General features: G+C 41.5%; 1 protein-coding gene across 3 annotated transcripts in view; it reads right to left on the bottom strand.

The window, feature by feature from the left end:
- Positions 1-14,746, bottom strand: part of LOC126854377 (LIM/homeobox protein Lhx9-like) — a 168,542-nt gene that overhangs the window by 12,048 nt on the left and 141,748 nt on the right. For all 3 annotated transcript variants that reach the window (XM_050601016.1, XM_050601014.1, XM_050601015.1), the window contains one exon: positions 13,508-13,716. In XM_050601016.1, the coding sequence (XP_050456973.1) occupies positions 13,508-13,716 (209 nt within the window). The remainder of the gene's footprint in view (positions 1-13,507; positions 13,717-14,746) is intronic.

Raw genomic sequence — 14,746 nt, 5'->3', positions numbered from 1 at the left:
CCGTACCGTTTAGAAACTTTTGTTGAACGCGGCGCAACGGACATTACGCGGCCTGTATGCACTTTGGTGCATCGAGTTATCCGTCGTTCTCCGCACTACGATGATATTACGCGCGCTGCGGCGATGTTAGTTAAATATCGGCTATATATATATATATATATATATATATATATATATATATATATATATATACACGTGTATGGGATGCAAAACTTGCCGCAAGATTTACGATCCGGGATCGTCAAATGCGCAATCGCCGGTCAATAAAAGGATAGACTCGTGCTAATGTTTTTTTTTTTCCTCTATGTCTTACGACATGCCAGGAGATATAGCATACGATGTTATTTAGAAACCGACCGGCAAAGGAATCGAAGTCCGCAATGATACGAACAACAGAGCGTACGTCGTCGGAGTTACATAGCAATTTATATTAATGGAAGCTAATTAATTTAACTTAGCGTATTAATTTTAATGCTACTTTGACAAATTTTTCACATCGACTCACGAGCGAGAAACGACCGCGCGAGAGGACTCTCGTGACGGACACTTTCCACCGTTATTAATGAATCTTTGAAATATTAAACCTATACAAGAGGCGCTTTATAAGCGCCAGGGTTGTTACCCTCTCGGCGCATTGATACATATCTAGGAACAATTTAAACACATAGACCCTACCCGTACACGCGCGCGTAATCGTAAAATCGATGCTTCGCTCCGCTTCGATTCCATATATTCCGGAGTAAAATTGTTTCGTAGTGTTAAATAATAAATTCCCGCGAAACGTTGTTGTAATGTTGTAATGTCAGAAAACCTGAGATCGGATAATGACGGCTAGTTTTGCCTGGAATCAATTTAACCGTTCGTAAAAAAAGAAACAATAGTATAAAAAAAATTTTTTTTTCTATATGTAACATTTTGTCGCTCATGTTTTTGAATATACAGTTCGAGAGAGAAATATATGCAATCTTGAGAGAAACTTACGCATGTCACTAGAGGTCGGATGTGGGAGTGATGTCATCGATAATAATGATAACGTGACGACATTCAACATTTTAAAGCAGCTCAGTTTAATGTACAATTTTTTTTTTTTTTAGAGTTTTTAATGTAGAATTTCCTTCGAAATATTCCACTTAATTTCTCGCTAAACGGTAATTCGTTGCTTATCAAGCGAGGCGAGCGCGCTATTTGAAATTACTCGCAAAAATAACGCGGGGAATTTTATTGGCCGACTAATAAAAACAAACGCGCGACTGCGTAACGCGGACGTCTCACGATATAAACACGAGTGCAGCGGCAGATACACCCTTATCAGGAGCGTGGCACGCATTCCCTCATTACCGGAGTCTCCCCCTCAGCAACTACCCCTTTCGGCTATCCCCCGTCGCAATTTACTCCCGCACTCCGTTTCCCGCCCTCCCTACCGCAGGCCCCCCACCTTCCCCTCCCTTCCCGTCCCCTATCGCCCCGCGCGAGAGGGACGAATGCGAGAAAGATAACGCACGCCGTTGTGTCCGACAGATAGAGCTTGAAAAATGCCCATTTCTGGACGCGGCGGTACAATCATCCACCCTCTTCCCCTCGCGATTCCACTCGCGTACGTGAAATTCAGAATAAAAAATTCGAGAGCACGCGCGAGGAAATAGTTGATTGGTAATCTCACAATGATATGGAAAATATATATTCTAATATTTTATATATATATATATATATATATATATATATATATTTTTTTCAGATAATATGCGGTACCAGCAGGATTTAAACTGTGAGGCAATAAAAAATGTGAATATACGCCTAGAAGTTAATATGCGGCCACATATCGGCAAAGGCAAAGGCATCCTGTTTTATTCGATGCGCACGTAAAGGAATTCCAATCACATTTAGTCGCGTTCGGCTCGCGGAAAGACATATGATGTAATCTGTGGACCGTTTGCCAGCTAGGCAAAAAGGTATTAACTACCTCTTAACATGCAGATTACTCCCTAAAGACTTTGGTTCCCCGAACGTTGAGTGGACGATTATTTAATACCTCATCGGGAAGGGCCTCCATTATATTCCGTCCTCGTCCGCTCTTGCGTTTTGTATATCTCTGTGTGAAATCGGATATGCGCTAGTTTTTAAGGCTGCTTTAAAATTAACAACATTTATCTCAACTAAAAGCGGTTAAATCTTTTAGTCCAACATAATATATATATATATATATATACATATATACAAATAGGCTTAATTTAATGAAATTAACAGATAGTATCCCTGTATATATCAAAGAGGTAGTTTGCGTAACGAAGACTCGAGAGAGAGAGAGAGAGAGAGAGAGAGAGAGAGAGAGAGAGAGAGAGAAAGATGGAGCACGAAAGGGTGGATTAGAGAAAAGAGGCGAATCGCAATAGTGTGTATCACGGGAGTTGAGGAGACGTAGTCGGGAGGATGTAGGTAGATCCAATCGCATTTAATAGCACAAAATTACGCCGAAATTGGATTCTAATTTAGCGTTCACGGGGCAAATGTATTCAAATTAGTTCAAGGGAAATAACAAGTCCTTCGCTCGCAGGATTAAATAAATTTTCCTTTCTGTTAATGATTATGTAGATTGAACGACATTTCTCCGTGGTCGACATCGCATTCTGGCGTGTCGCGTCTTTTTACTTTTTCTCTCTCCCTTAGACAGGTAGGGGCGCTACGCCATGCCGTGGTGGAGTCCACGGGACCGAATTAAGGATAATTGCCTCGTGCGGCGAGAGACCGAAAGGAGAAGGACCGGTGGGGATAAGGCGCGACGGTATCGGCCATTGCCGGCCAGCTCGTAAACGTCGCAAGACGGACATCGATTTTCGTCGGCACGTAAATTTCGTTAATTTTTATGATTCCTTCGTGCCGATTTCCTCCTCCCCTCTCCCACTTTCCCAGCGTTTCGATTGCTGAGCGAGAAATAGTTTAGAAAAATCCCAATCCTATCGCTCCTTATCATAGATCGAAAATAAATGAATTATCAAGTGGATTTCTCCTCTACTTCTCGGAATTCGATCGGGACTCGTAAATAGACGCCGCATTTCTAAGGCGGTGGTATTGCTCGCACACGATTTCAACTCCGCGAACGCGGAGCTTGGCGAAACGAAACGCGCGAAAGCTCGATCGCATTAAAGCGTCGACCGCCGAAGAAAATACTCGATATACCAATAAAACCGATATGCCGCGTCGAAAATTTGGTGACCCGCGGAATGAGACACTTGGCAACCACCTGTGGCACGGCATTTCGAAACGAGTTCTAATCTTGCCAACTATGGGCCGGCCGAAACGCGTCATCGAATTTCCGGCATCACTCGCGGATCGGATCAAAATTGAAACGGAAATTACTTTTCGCGCCGAGCCGTTTTACGTTGACGGCTTAATAACTTGGCTGCGGCACGATAAATTAGTGTACCGTTATTTCGTTTATCTCGAGAGATCATTTGAAAAATTTACCCGCTTTGCGTCGAATGAAAAAATCGATACGAAAAAAAAAAAAAGGAAAATTAGATTAGCGATATCATCTTTGGTATATTCAATGTATTTTTTTGCAGTATATCCTTGCAATTAAGCGTATACATAAATATAAAATCAACATTATGTATTATTTAATGAATACGAATCTATACTGGAACACGCGTGTTCTGTGCAACATAAGCGATATTATAATGTAAGCAGGCATATAATTAAGAAACATCATTCATTTAATATTCAATCAATATTAATAAAGCAGATATGATTGGTTCTTAAAGGTTTCCATTTAAGATTCATCAACAAAGAGAGCTCGACTGAGAAGTCGACGCGACGCTTCGTCATGCGGTTCGTTCACGATCCCCTTCGACGTGAAATTTGTCTCATTAACAATCTAATTAATAATCCAATTACGCAGCAAGATCCGCCCCGCGGCATATTTTCACGGTAAGGGGAAAACAATTCTGTCGGACGTTTCCCTTCCACTGCAGGTAGACGGAGAAATGGCGATAGCTTTGCGCGAGAGTGAGGCAAGTGGAAGAGGGTTAGTGCAGGAGCGGAGGGGAGGGGAGGGGAGGGGGGGAGGGATGTTTACCTCAACCCCCAGGAATTTAATAAGCAATTACCAGGGATGAAACGAGACGCATCCGTGTATCTGTATAACGAGGCGGTTTGCTGATGTGCGTGTTGATGTGTGTGTGAACGCGCGGATGGGCACGAGAGAGAGAGAGAGAGAGAGAGAGAGAGAGAGAGAGAGAGAGACAGAGACAGAGAAGAGGAAAACGAGAGGAGGACGCTTGTAGAAAATGTAACAGAAACGGGGATTAAAAGAAAGATAGAGTTAGAGAGAGAGAGAGAGGGGGGGAGAATAAATGAGCAAAGTGGTTAAAAGACGAGAAAATAAGACTGCAGCTCGAGCAAAATAAAAGATAGATACAATATTTCCGATAAATTATAGCCGAATTCGTCGAATCGCCATTTGAAAAGGCAGAAATGTGTGAGAAGGAATCTCAGAAGTCTTTAAAAATTATCTACTATACGATATGCGCGTATTAATTGTTTCAAAATAGACGATTTCGTTTGAACTCGCACACAATTAATTTCTCTCCCGGTATATACCAGATATATAAAATGAATAACTAAGCGGCATCGTTAATGTCTGAATATTAATATGAGAAATATTTTAGAGTTAATTAGGCTTGTACAGTGGTTGGTAGACTAATGCTTTAGGAAAAATCAGATGCAGCAGCAACAAGCGTATTACGGAGAATTCTGTACTCTCCGGCCCTTTAGTATTAACGCGATATGAATGTGCTGCGGCATAAAGAGAGAGAGAGAGAGAGAGCGAGTGAGGGGTGGGGGGGGAAGGGGAGGGGGAATATAGCGGATGCGGGGATGAGTCCGTTTTCGTGGTTAATTGGCTGGGTGTATTTGCACGTACTTGCGGCGTAATTATGTGTATACACGTATGTGCGTTACCTAATACCTAATAACGGCCTTGTGCACCAGCGAGAGCGAGAGATATGGATTCGTTCGCTTATATAATGTCGTGACGGCCGCGAGAACATAATTAAAGAGCGTGGAATAAATTACCGAGGCGATCGAGGCAAAATACGACAAGTATGAACGCTGAAAGTATAGAATGGCTCACTTTTGTAATTCTCCGATTGCTATTTTGAGATATAAAAATAAATGCGAAATATATACATTTTAACGATATAATAGCAATATTTTAACGATATATGCGCGATGAAGAGGCGTACAAAGAGGCGGCTTCTTCAAAGGGCCTGACATACAGATATTCCGGCCATTGCTACCCACCCCCCTTTCCTGTGTCTAGCACAGTGGTTTGTCATTCAAGGCACGCCGCCATAATTTGATATATTAGGTACACATAAGCGATGGCTGATCGCGGTTATTAGGTTGGGTACACGCTGCAACCACCCCCCAACTCCCATCGGAGCGACCCCTGACCTGTTCACAATCCACCCCTCGTCGTCTCTTGTTCCTCCATCTCCTCCCTCTTCGCCTTCCCAACCCTCTCACCCTCTTTGCTCTGCCTCGTCGATTCAGATCGCGCGGCTATTTGCTATGCCGCTCGCAATCGCGAAATAGGATTATTATTATAGCCGTGCGCGCTCGCTAACTTTGACAGAGCCATCCCCAAGTGCGAGAGAGAGAGAGAGAGAGAGAGAGAGAGAGAGAGCGAGAGCGAGAGAGAGGTGAGGGGAGAAAGAGGGGAAGGAAACAAGCGCCCTTTCGCGTTTATAGTTGCAGAGAAAATTTCGTAAGATGTCGGAAACGCGACGAAGCGGAGAGTAAGAATGAAGCACAGATGAAGCGCTAATAAATCTTCATTGGATGCAATAGAGAGCCAAGGATAAACTTGAAAAGATTAAAACGATATTTCGCAATAGTAATGCGGATATCAGGATAATTGTTGACGGTTGTCAACGTAATAACTATTTCATTTCTCCTGACACGTTTTCATCGTGGAATTGGCCAAGCCGATTAATAGAGACGCGGAATTCGTTTCGATGCTGCAATACAAAAAAGACGAACGTATACCGTATCCGACTTCCATTATCGAGATGGCGCCGGCTAAACTACAAACGGCTTATCATCGGCGTAACACGGGACCGCGTGTGTTACACCCTCCCTTCTTTCTCCCCCCGTAACGCGTCCGCGTGTAAAAGTAACGCGGACACCTAACTGCAATTTGCGAAAAAAAACGCCCGCGCGAATTAACGCCCTCGCCTCGCGTTCCTTTAATCCACGCCACGATCCGCCGCGCTATTTTCTTTCCACCGTGCTGTCCCGGACAGTTTCATTAATGCGCGACAATGTGCAAATTCATGCTGATCCTTCGTGCGCGCCTAATGAATCGCGCCCCTCCCGCAATATTGTCGCGAGCCTTTGACAATGGCAGAACACACATAACGTCTGGTCGGTGTTTTGATCCATCATCGATAACAATCGTCCTAAATAAATAAGTGGCTGAGAGAACGATCGAGGATAGACGAACCAAAAATAATTCTCTCTCTCTCTCTCTCTTCAAGTATATTTTTAGTAGTATATTGAGTAAGGGTTTAAATTTTTTGAAATAATAAAATATCTATGCATGATATCTACAAAAAATATTAAATTAAATGACAATATTTCTTAATCGGTCCTTCATTGGTCTGTCTATCACCTGGTTTAGCGTATATCAATTAGATCCGCTTTTTCCGCGCTGATAACATCAGGCAACACATACAGCCGGGCTCAATAAATTCTCGTTCAAAAAACCTACACGCCGTGCCGTAATTAGTATGCGTGCGACAAATGAAAAATGATTGCACCGCCGTAGATACGCGGACGCATGTGTGCATCCGCGCGTCATATCTTGCGCTGAATGCACTCCCGTCATTTTTCGTTAACGCCATGGTTCTCATACGATATGATAAACCACGATATACCCTATTTACCGAAATGTTTCAGTATGCAGTATGCTATTTGTTTCCTTAATATAATCTATCTTTCTCTCTCATATAATAAACATATATGTATATAGAATTCTCTATTTAATAAATATTTCCGTTCAATATTTTACATATTTTTATATGATATATTCTTCCTTTTTTTTTTTGTATTTCTTGTTTCTTTCGTTGATTCGTGTACGTATTTTGGGATTAGTTACGCACGGAATATGAGTATCGACATTATCGAGCGGTTTTATCAAAGAGTACGAGGGCGACGTCGGGACAAATACGTTTCGAAGCACGACGATCGCGCTATTTATTATTCAGTGGGTGGAAAAGGCTCGCCCTCTTGTGTGTATTTCGATCGCAGATAAACTTACCGGCGAGCGTAATGCGGGCTTTTTTACTTTTAACGATTAGATCCTTTTTCATGCGTACGCTCGATTTGTCGAGAGTCGACCCCCGACAACAGAAATAATTTGCGTTCTAAAAATAAGTCTTCTCGATTAAATAAAAGATTAGAGAAAGAGACAAGGAGAAAAGAAAAGAAAATTTTCATTGCACATTTTTTTAAACATAAAAAATTTACTCCCTAATATATTTCATATATTAATTAAAACAAATTATCGACCTTCGTAATAATTGTATGTCTGCTTTTCTCGGATCTCTTTCACGCTCCCACTAGACTAAGAAGAATTCATTTCTGTTAAGAAGCAATCGTTGAAATATTATATTAAAAACGCGTTTAACCGCGCGATGGCTATTATTAACCTCAAAGGCGGCTTGTCAACACGCGGCCGGCATAAATGCCACCTAATATCTCGACAATGATAAATGTGACGGACATCTTCCTCTTTTTCGTCGAGACGAGCATAAAACGTTCTCTCAAAGAGAGACCAAAGAGTTTCATTAGATTCCAAGCAAATCTACCGCGTTTGTTAATGTGTGCACGCGCTGCACTTAGGTTGTTGTATTTAATTACGAACAACGCAATTTCCGCAGATGTCTTCATTCGCACAATACAATCGATGCTCAAAGATAAACGTGACTCCTAGTTATAATCAAGTCTGTTAATTTATACGATAATGAATATGATTTTTTTTTTTTTAATTTACGTAGTGAGATGGAGATGCCGAATTCAATAAACGCTAATCTTCATATATATTTGTCTTACATAAAGTTATAATTTATCTTTCAAAGGTACTATTATTAAACAGAGCTAAATGTCACTAAGTGATTAATTATCACTGCAGAGTGGCGATTAATTGCAAAACGGATGCATTTCTCGATCGAGTCGATCGTGGTCCTCCAGCTCTGGCCGCAAGTCCTTCCCTTCAATCCATCCATCCATCCATCCCGGGATCCCATCGTTAGATCACACACAAGGGCCTGTTCAAATATCATTACTCGGTTTGCTGCGGAGTCAAACGCGAATATCGCGAAATCGCGCAAACATTTCGTGAATCAGCTTCTACCATCCATACGCAACCAGCTGGGTATAACCACCTTCTGCGGTATTCTCTTAATTTCCCCCGTGAAATCGCTGTCAAGTTGAACGGATTAATTCCTCTCTATTTGCCGCGGCTATTCGTCCCTTCCCCCTGCCCTTCTTCTCGCGTAATCTTGTCGAGATTGTAACAAACGGTATTGATTTAATGGTTGAATTATGCTTCGATTAAACTGTCGCACGAGTATATCTTCAATTGCGTGCATGCAATCTTAACATAAGAGGATCTAATGCTAATACTTTGTTTTATATATTCTTTTTCTTTCTTTTGTATTACTAGCTTATACTTTTTTCTTTTTCAGACAAAATTTACTTTATTTTAGAATAAAGAAAGAGAGAAAGAGAGAGAGAGAGAGAGAGAGAGAGAGAGAGAGAGAGAGAGATAGTTTTTGTATGAGACATATAATAATTTTTATAAATGTTATTTTTCAAACAATAAAGAATAATAGTAATATTAATAAAAGAAATAAAAGCGATTATCGCTAGGCAAATTATATTTCAAATGTTCAAATTTCAAGCAAAAGTGGAGGAATGGCAATATTCAATTAAGCTGTCGTGTGTTACTGCGGGCTTAATTTAAATCACTCTGCATTTTATTTCATGATTATCTCGATAATCATGATCACGACATTTTCTTTTCTTTCACAACAATCTTGCCTGTCTACTGCATTTATATAATAGTATCGTACACTAATTGAATTTGCAAATAGCGAGGGCCGAATGTTTTCATGTAATTCTAAATTACTGCAAAAATATCCGTAGTTTTTTTTCTGTTCATCGATCCAATCGTAAAGTGTCCGTTTACTTCTATCAAACCAAGTAAATTCTTGCAATTATAATAATTACATTTTCCAAATTGCAACGATCCTTCATTACATCTTGTAATTCTATTCATCTTACGGAGCCATACATTTTTGGATATTGGCGCGACCGCGCGTACGTTCGTCGAACTCAGAAATTACCAAGTTCGAGGAGCGGCAGGGATGGCTGCTGACCAAGGGCAGGAAATTTCCGACTCGAGCCGCGGTCGAAGCGGGTGGATGACGAGGGCGAGGGAAGGAAGCGAGACGGGCGGGGTGGTGAAAATTTCAGCCTGCCGGTGGCCCGAATTAAGCGTCTAATTGTAAAGGCGACATGTGTGAGGGAGAGAGGCCCCCCCCCCCTCCCCGGGGGTGGTGGCGGAAAGTTGGCGCGACGAGCGCGATAGGGGCGCATAGGTCGGCCGGAGGTGAGAAGGTGGTGGGGGTGAAGGTAGCAATTAACTTCTCCTCGCGAGATTAGAGCGAGATATTACGAGATATCGAGCGACTTAACGGCAACACGCGAGAGACTTCAAAGGCAGTAATAAACTGCCTCTAATGAACCCCTTATCGCCGGTGCCGTCGTCCTCCCTCCCCCAACCCCTCCAGCTCTCACCCTCTTCTTCGTTTCCCTCAGCACCTCCGGCGACCTACCGTCTACGTACGTGCCCGCCCTCAATGCGATGCGGGCTGAATCGAGCGCGGAAAATACGTCGTGTTCTCTTTCAGACGTATGCGATTGACAGTCTCTCTTTCTCTCTCTCTCTCTTTCTGTTATCATCGCTTCTGCTTTTATGCTATTGCTTTCGTTACTCTAATGTTATATCATTGTTATTTACAATTTACATGAATGAAATATGTGTTTCATTGTAATGTTTCACCATCATCTATTATTTTCTTTCTTCAGCTTAAATGGTTCTCTTTCTCTTAGCTCTTTTTGAATGAAAAGAACCTTTTATATAAATTTAAAAAAAAATATATATATATTTATAAAGTTTTTTAATTTAAGAAATATTACACAATATGTAAGTGATATAATTACGTTAATTCGCAATTATTAAACATCCTATTATCGTAAAGACTGCTTTGAGCTCAAATTAAATTCTCAATCGATTCAAAGTAAAAAATGAGACCCAATCACGAAATTATTAAAACATTGTCAGTTCTGAAAAGGATTGCGAAGGCAGTATATTCGTATCTTCCCGTTCGATGGTTCGCCGATTTGTCCTCGACTCGGCGGCTCGTCGCCGTCGCTCGTCGCGGCACTACGCGGCATGGCGCGTCGCCGAGCTCCGTCAAGCCCAATCATGTTGATTCAACAAAGTACCTACCTACCAAATTGCTGGAATTTGGTATTCGGCCAGAAAGATGGAGGGAGAAGGAGGCGGCAGAGCAAGCTAGAGGGCTGGAAGCCGTCTGATTGCACATCTAGGACAAACCAGCATCACGACGACGTCGCTCCAGCGGAAAGCCGAGCGATGATTGGCCGCACTCACTCACTCTCTCTCTCTCTCTCTCTCTCTCTCTCTCTCTCTCTCTCTCTCTCTCTCTCTCCCTGTCATCCCCCTTTTCCTCGATCCCTTCAACCCCTCGTCCGTACGCCCGAAACTCGATGGCGTCGGGGGCTGGGGGTGATTGGACGCATCTCGGTGATTGTGGCACCCACCATCCACCCCTCTGCTCTCCCTTCTCTATCCTCCTCTCTCTTTCTCTCTCTCGCTTCTTCCGTTCCGTCCTGGTCCACCGCGCCATCCCTCCTACATGGCTGTAAATCGAGTTTACCCTCTTGCCGTGGCTCAGCCCTTCAATCAAACTGATTGAAACATTCCTTGAATCCAAAAGAAACGAACCGCCATCCCTTCTATCTCGCCTCTCCTCAACCTCCCCGCTATCTTTCCGAATCGCACCGCGCGCGCTATCCTCTCCATCCATCTGTCTATCCACTCGGCTCGCGCCGATATATCCGTCGTTCTCTTTTCCACGGAAGCAGTCGCGGTACTCTCTCTCTCTCTCTCTCTCGTACATGAGACACCGATGGTGTGTTTCGAGACAACCGGTTGGTTTCAATTCCGACAGTAGTTTGATTGTGAAGCTGCGCAGAGGGGTATAAAGCGCTTAGCGTGATATGATGTACTCAATGTTCCGCAAGAACATGCCATTGTTGCCTCAAGCGAGGATCATAAGCGAGTCTGCATGCGTATGTACATGCTCTCAAATACCGATTTGTTAATTTAGATTAACGGTTAATTGTGACTTTTAATAAATATAAAATTGGGAATATATAATGTATCACATTTGTGTATGTGTATGTGTGTGTGTGTGTGTGTGTGAGAGAGAGAGAGAAAAAAAAAAGAAAGAGAAAGAAAAATAAAGAGAATTTTCTGTAATCTTTGTCTTTGTAAATTTTTTCAATCTATCCTCGTACCTCATATTCTCTGACCATTTGATAATACTTTAATTTTTTTCCTAATTTTTCGTTGGTTCGAAATTAATAAATTAAAAAAAAAAAAATCTTTTGCGTCTCTGATTTTTTTTTGATGAAAGGAAGAAAGCAAATCGATGGGCATCGGAATAGACGATGTTAGACCCATCCCGAGGACGGAGGCGTCTCGTAGTCAAATATTGATACTAGGCCGGACTAAATCGCTCGCCTATGCCAACAGATTAGAACGTACGTGTACTATGGTCGAGTAATAGCAATCGCGCGATAAGGAAAGGACCGGTGAGATTGAAATACTAATGTTAGTGTAGCGATCGATGCGATCAATCAACAAAACTACCTGTTCATATGTCTATATCAATGTCTTCCCTTTTACTTTTAATGTTCTCTTATTACATGATAATGTTTTAGCTACGGTATTATACTATTATGAAACGTATATAGAAGCACAACTGGAGGAGCGTGTTTAACTGCAACGTAAAATGCAAGAAATGTCGCCTCCTCGGGCGGATATAACCGGTTGATGAGTTAAAAAGAAAAAAAAAAAAAAAAAAAACTGACAGTTCCATTACCTCCGGTACGTGCGGCCCGGCCAGGTTGTGCCGATCTATTTCGGGGGGACTAACTAAGTTCAGCGTCTGTTTCTCATTAAATTGCGCTCTGACCTCGAATCCTCTAAATTTGGAACGGCTACGTCGATTAGATGCATATTCATCGTAGCGCGGCAATGCCAAAGTTTTCAGCCATTCATTGATAAACGATTGGCGAGACATGTGCATATTGTATCAAGTATAATGGAATCATAATAGATAGTCAAACAAAATGCAAATGTCGAAAAAACATCGTAAAAGTATCTAAAATACAAGTTATTTTTTTCCCGATCTCATTCCGATACTCGATGTCGCTTGAGATAAGCACGCGCATGAATATAAATATCGCAATTATTTTCTTTCATAAAATTTACATTATTAGAACCTATCCAATTTATTTTTCTATTGTTACACTTTTCAATTTGTCTTATCTTATCTTTTCGATATTTTAATTTTCTACATTTCTATCGCTCTAAAGCTTTCTAGCTATCTAAATCACATGAAATCTTCGATGTCGTAAAATTTTCACATATATTTAAATCTCTCCGAGTTTAAATAAGAGTTTACATATTACTTGACATATTTTAATAACGCGGTGAATAAATAATCAGCCAAGGCTATTTGAAAAAAAAGTAGGCAAGTACGATTACAAGATATGACGTAAAACAGCAACATCCTAGTCCGCGGCTATTTTGCACGAGAGGAATGTCGATTACACGATATTGGCTCCGAGGAATCCCGGCGCGGTATAAACAAACGCGCGGCAAGTACCACGATAAATTAGTTGTAATAACCCGGCACAATAACAGTGTTTATTATTAATAACGAAACGCTGGGCGCGTCGTTATTAGTTTCAAGAAATTAGACGGCGCGATTCCGCTGGCCGCGCCGAGTCGCGCTTGCGCTGACGGCAGAACGGAATATTCGATGCCGTGGCGCGACGTAGTACCTAATTTAATGGAAGCGATAATTTCTAGCTTATTCATGAGTGACCATCGTTATCAGCTCTTCAACGCGATAAGCGGCGATACGCCGAAGAAGGTTGCGTTCCGGTGTTTACGTAGTGTCGCCTAAATACCGAGAACCCTTCTCTTATATCGCAAAGTCAAAGAATTTCTTTTTTTTTTTTTTTTATTTACAACAAATTTCCTAAATATTTTTCTATCAATCCTGATGTGACGGATGCTGGTACATTTAACGCACAGGAGAAAAGAAACAGGCGACAGGCTTACCGTCTGTAGTCGGTCTTGCAAAGAATCATGCCGCTTTTGGTGTAGCAGGACTGGCCGATTTCCCCCAATACCACTTGGCAACACGTGCACTTGAGGCAGCCAATGTGCCAGTACTGATCCATCGCTAGCAACAGCCATCTTTCCACTATTTGTACACCGCAGCCGGCGCAATGCCGAAGGCCTGTTGACCCGCTTGGACCACCTTCTTGCTACAATGTAACATTTTTGTTCTGTTAGTTGTCAGACGAATGTATCACCGTAATTGCTAAATTTATAAATAGCAGTCTAGACTAGATTAATATCGCTCGAAATTACTAGCGTACGTCCTCTCGATTCGAGACAGCAGGGAAAAATAGTCGATTATGAAATTGAAGCGCGAACGAGTTTACGATAAAGACGGCGACGGTGATAAGAAGTATTTTTAAGGAAGATGTGCACGAAAACGTTGCAACACGTCTTAGGAATCATTCCTACCCCGTTATAAGTAGAAATTCATGCATCGTGGTAATTAATGCGAAACAGAAAGTCATTAACGGGCACTAAATCATTACGACGTCTTAAGTGCGCGCTTATTATGAATGCTTACTCGTGATTATGCAAACACACGAACGTAGGCGAACGTAACTCTTCACTCGCGGGATTTACAACTTACTCACTAATTTCACTTTGAACAATGTTGCTCAATATTGTATTATATTGCCTCAGTTTATCATTAAATCGCTCATCAAAACAACAGCATATTTGACGATTTCTCTTTATTTACATTTAAATAAAAACATAACGATGGAGAAAATGAGAAAAATCTATAGCAATGTATGTGAAAGTAGTTGTTACGTTTCCATTATTTACATAAGGTGAGAAAAAAAATTGTTGAATAAATTAAAAAATCCAAACAAGCGTCAATTTGATAAATAATATCAGCCAAATGCGTTATTGTTGGAGCGAACAGACTTTTATGCTAGTTCAAAAACTTGACATTATTAGAAACTTTTTTCTAAATCTTCTTATTATCAACTTGGAAATCACAATAACAATGTGTCAATTGGATGTGCACGCAAATACACATTCGATTTATGCCACGTTGTTTATTTATCGTACACTCCGGCAAATACGTTTCTCGCAAGACCTTCCTCGATTTATGCTTACTTTGATTTCTGTCTTGATATTAGCGGGAAACCACTTGTCCATCCGCGCGATTGTGTTATAGTGATACGGGTATTGGACCTCCATGATACACTC

The sequence above is a fragment of the Cataglyphis hispanica genome, chromosome 14 (assembly GCF_021464435.1).
Source record: "Cataglyphis hispanica isolate Lineage 1 chromosome 14, ULB_Chis1_1.0, whole genome shotgun sequence".
Lineage (NCBI taxonomy): Eukaryota > Metazoa > Arthropoda > Insecta > Hymenoptera > Formicidae > Cataglyphis > Cataglyphis hispanica.
Note: the sequence above shows the minus strand (reverse complement) of the source record. Positions and strands in the feature narration are given on the sequence as shown.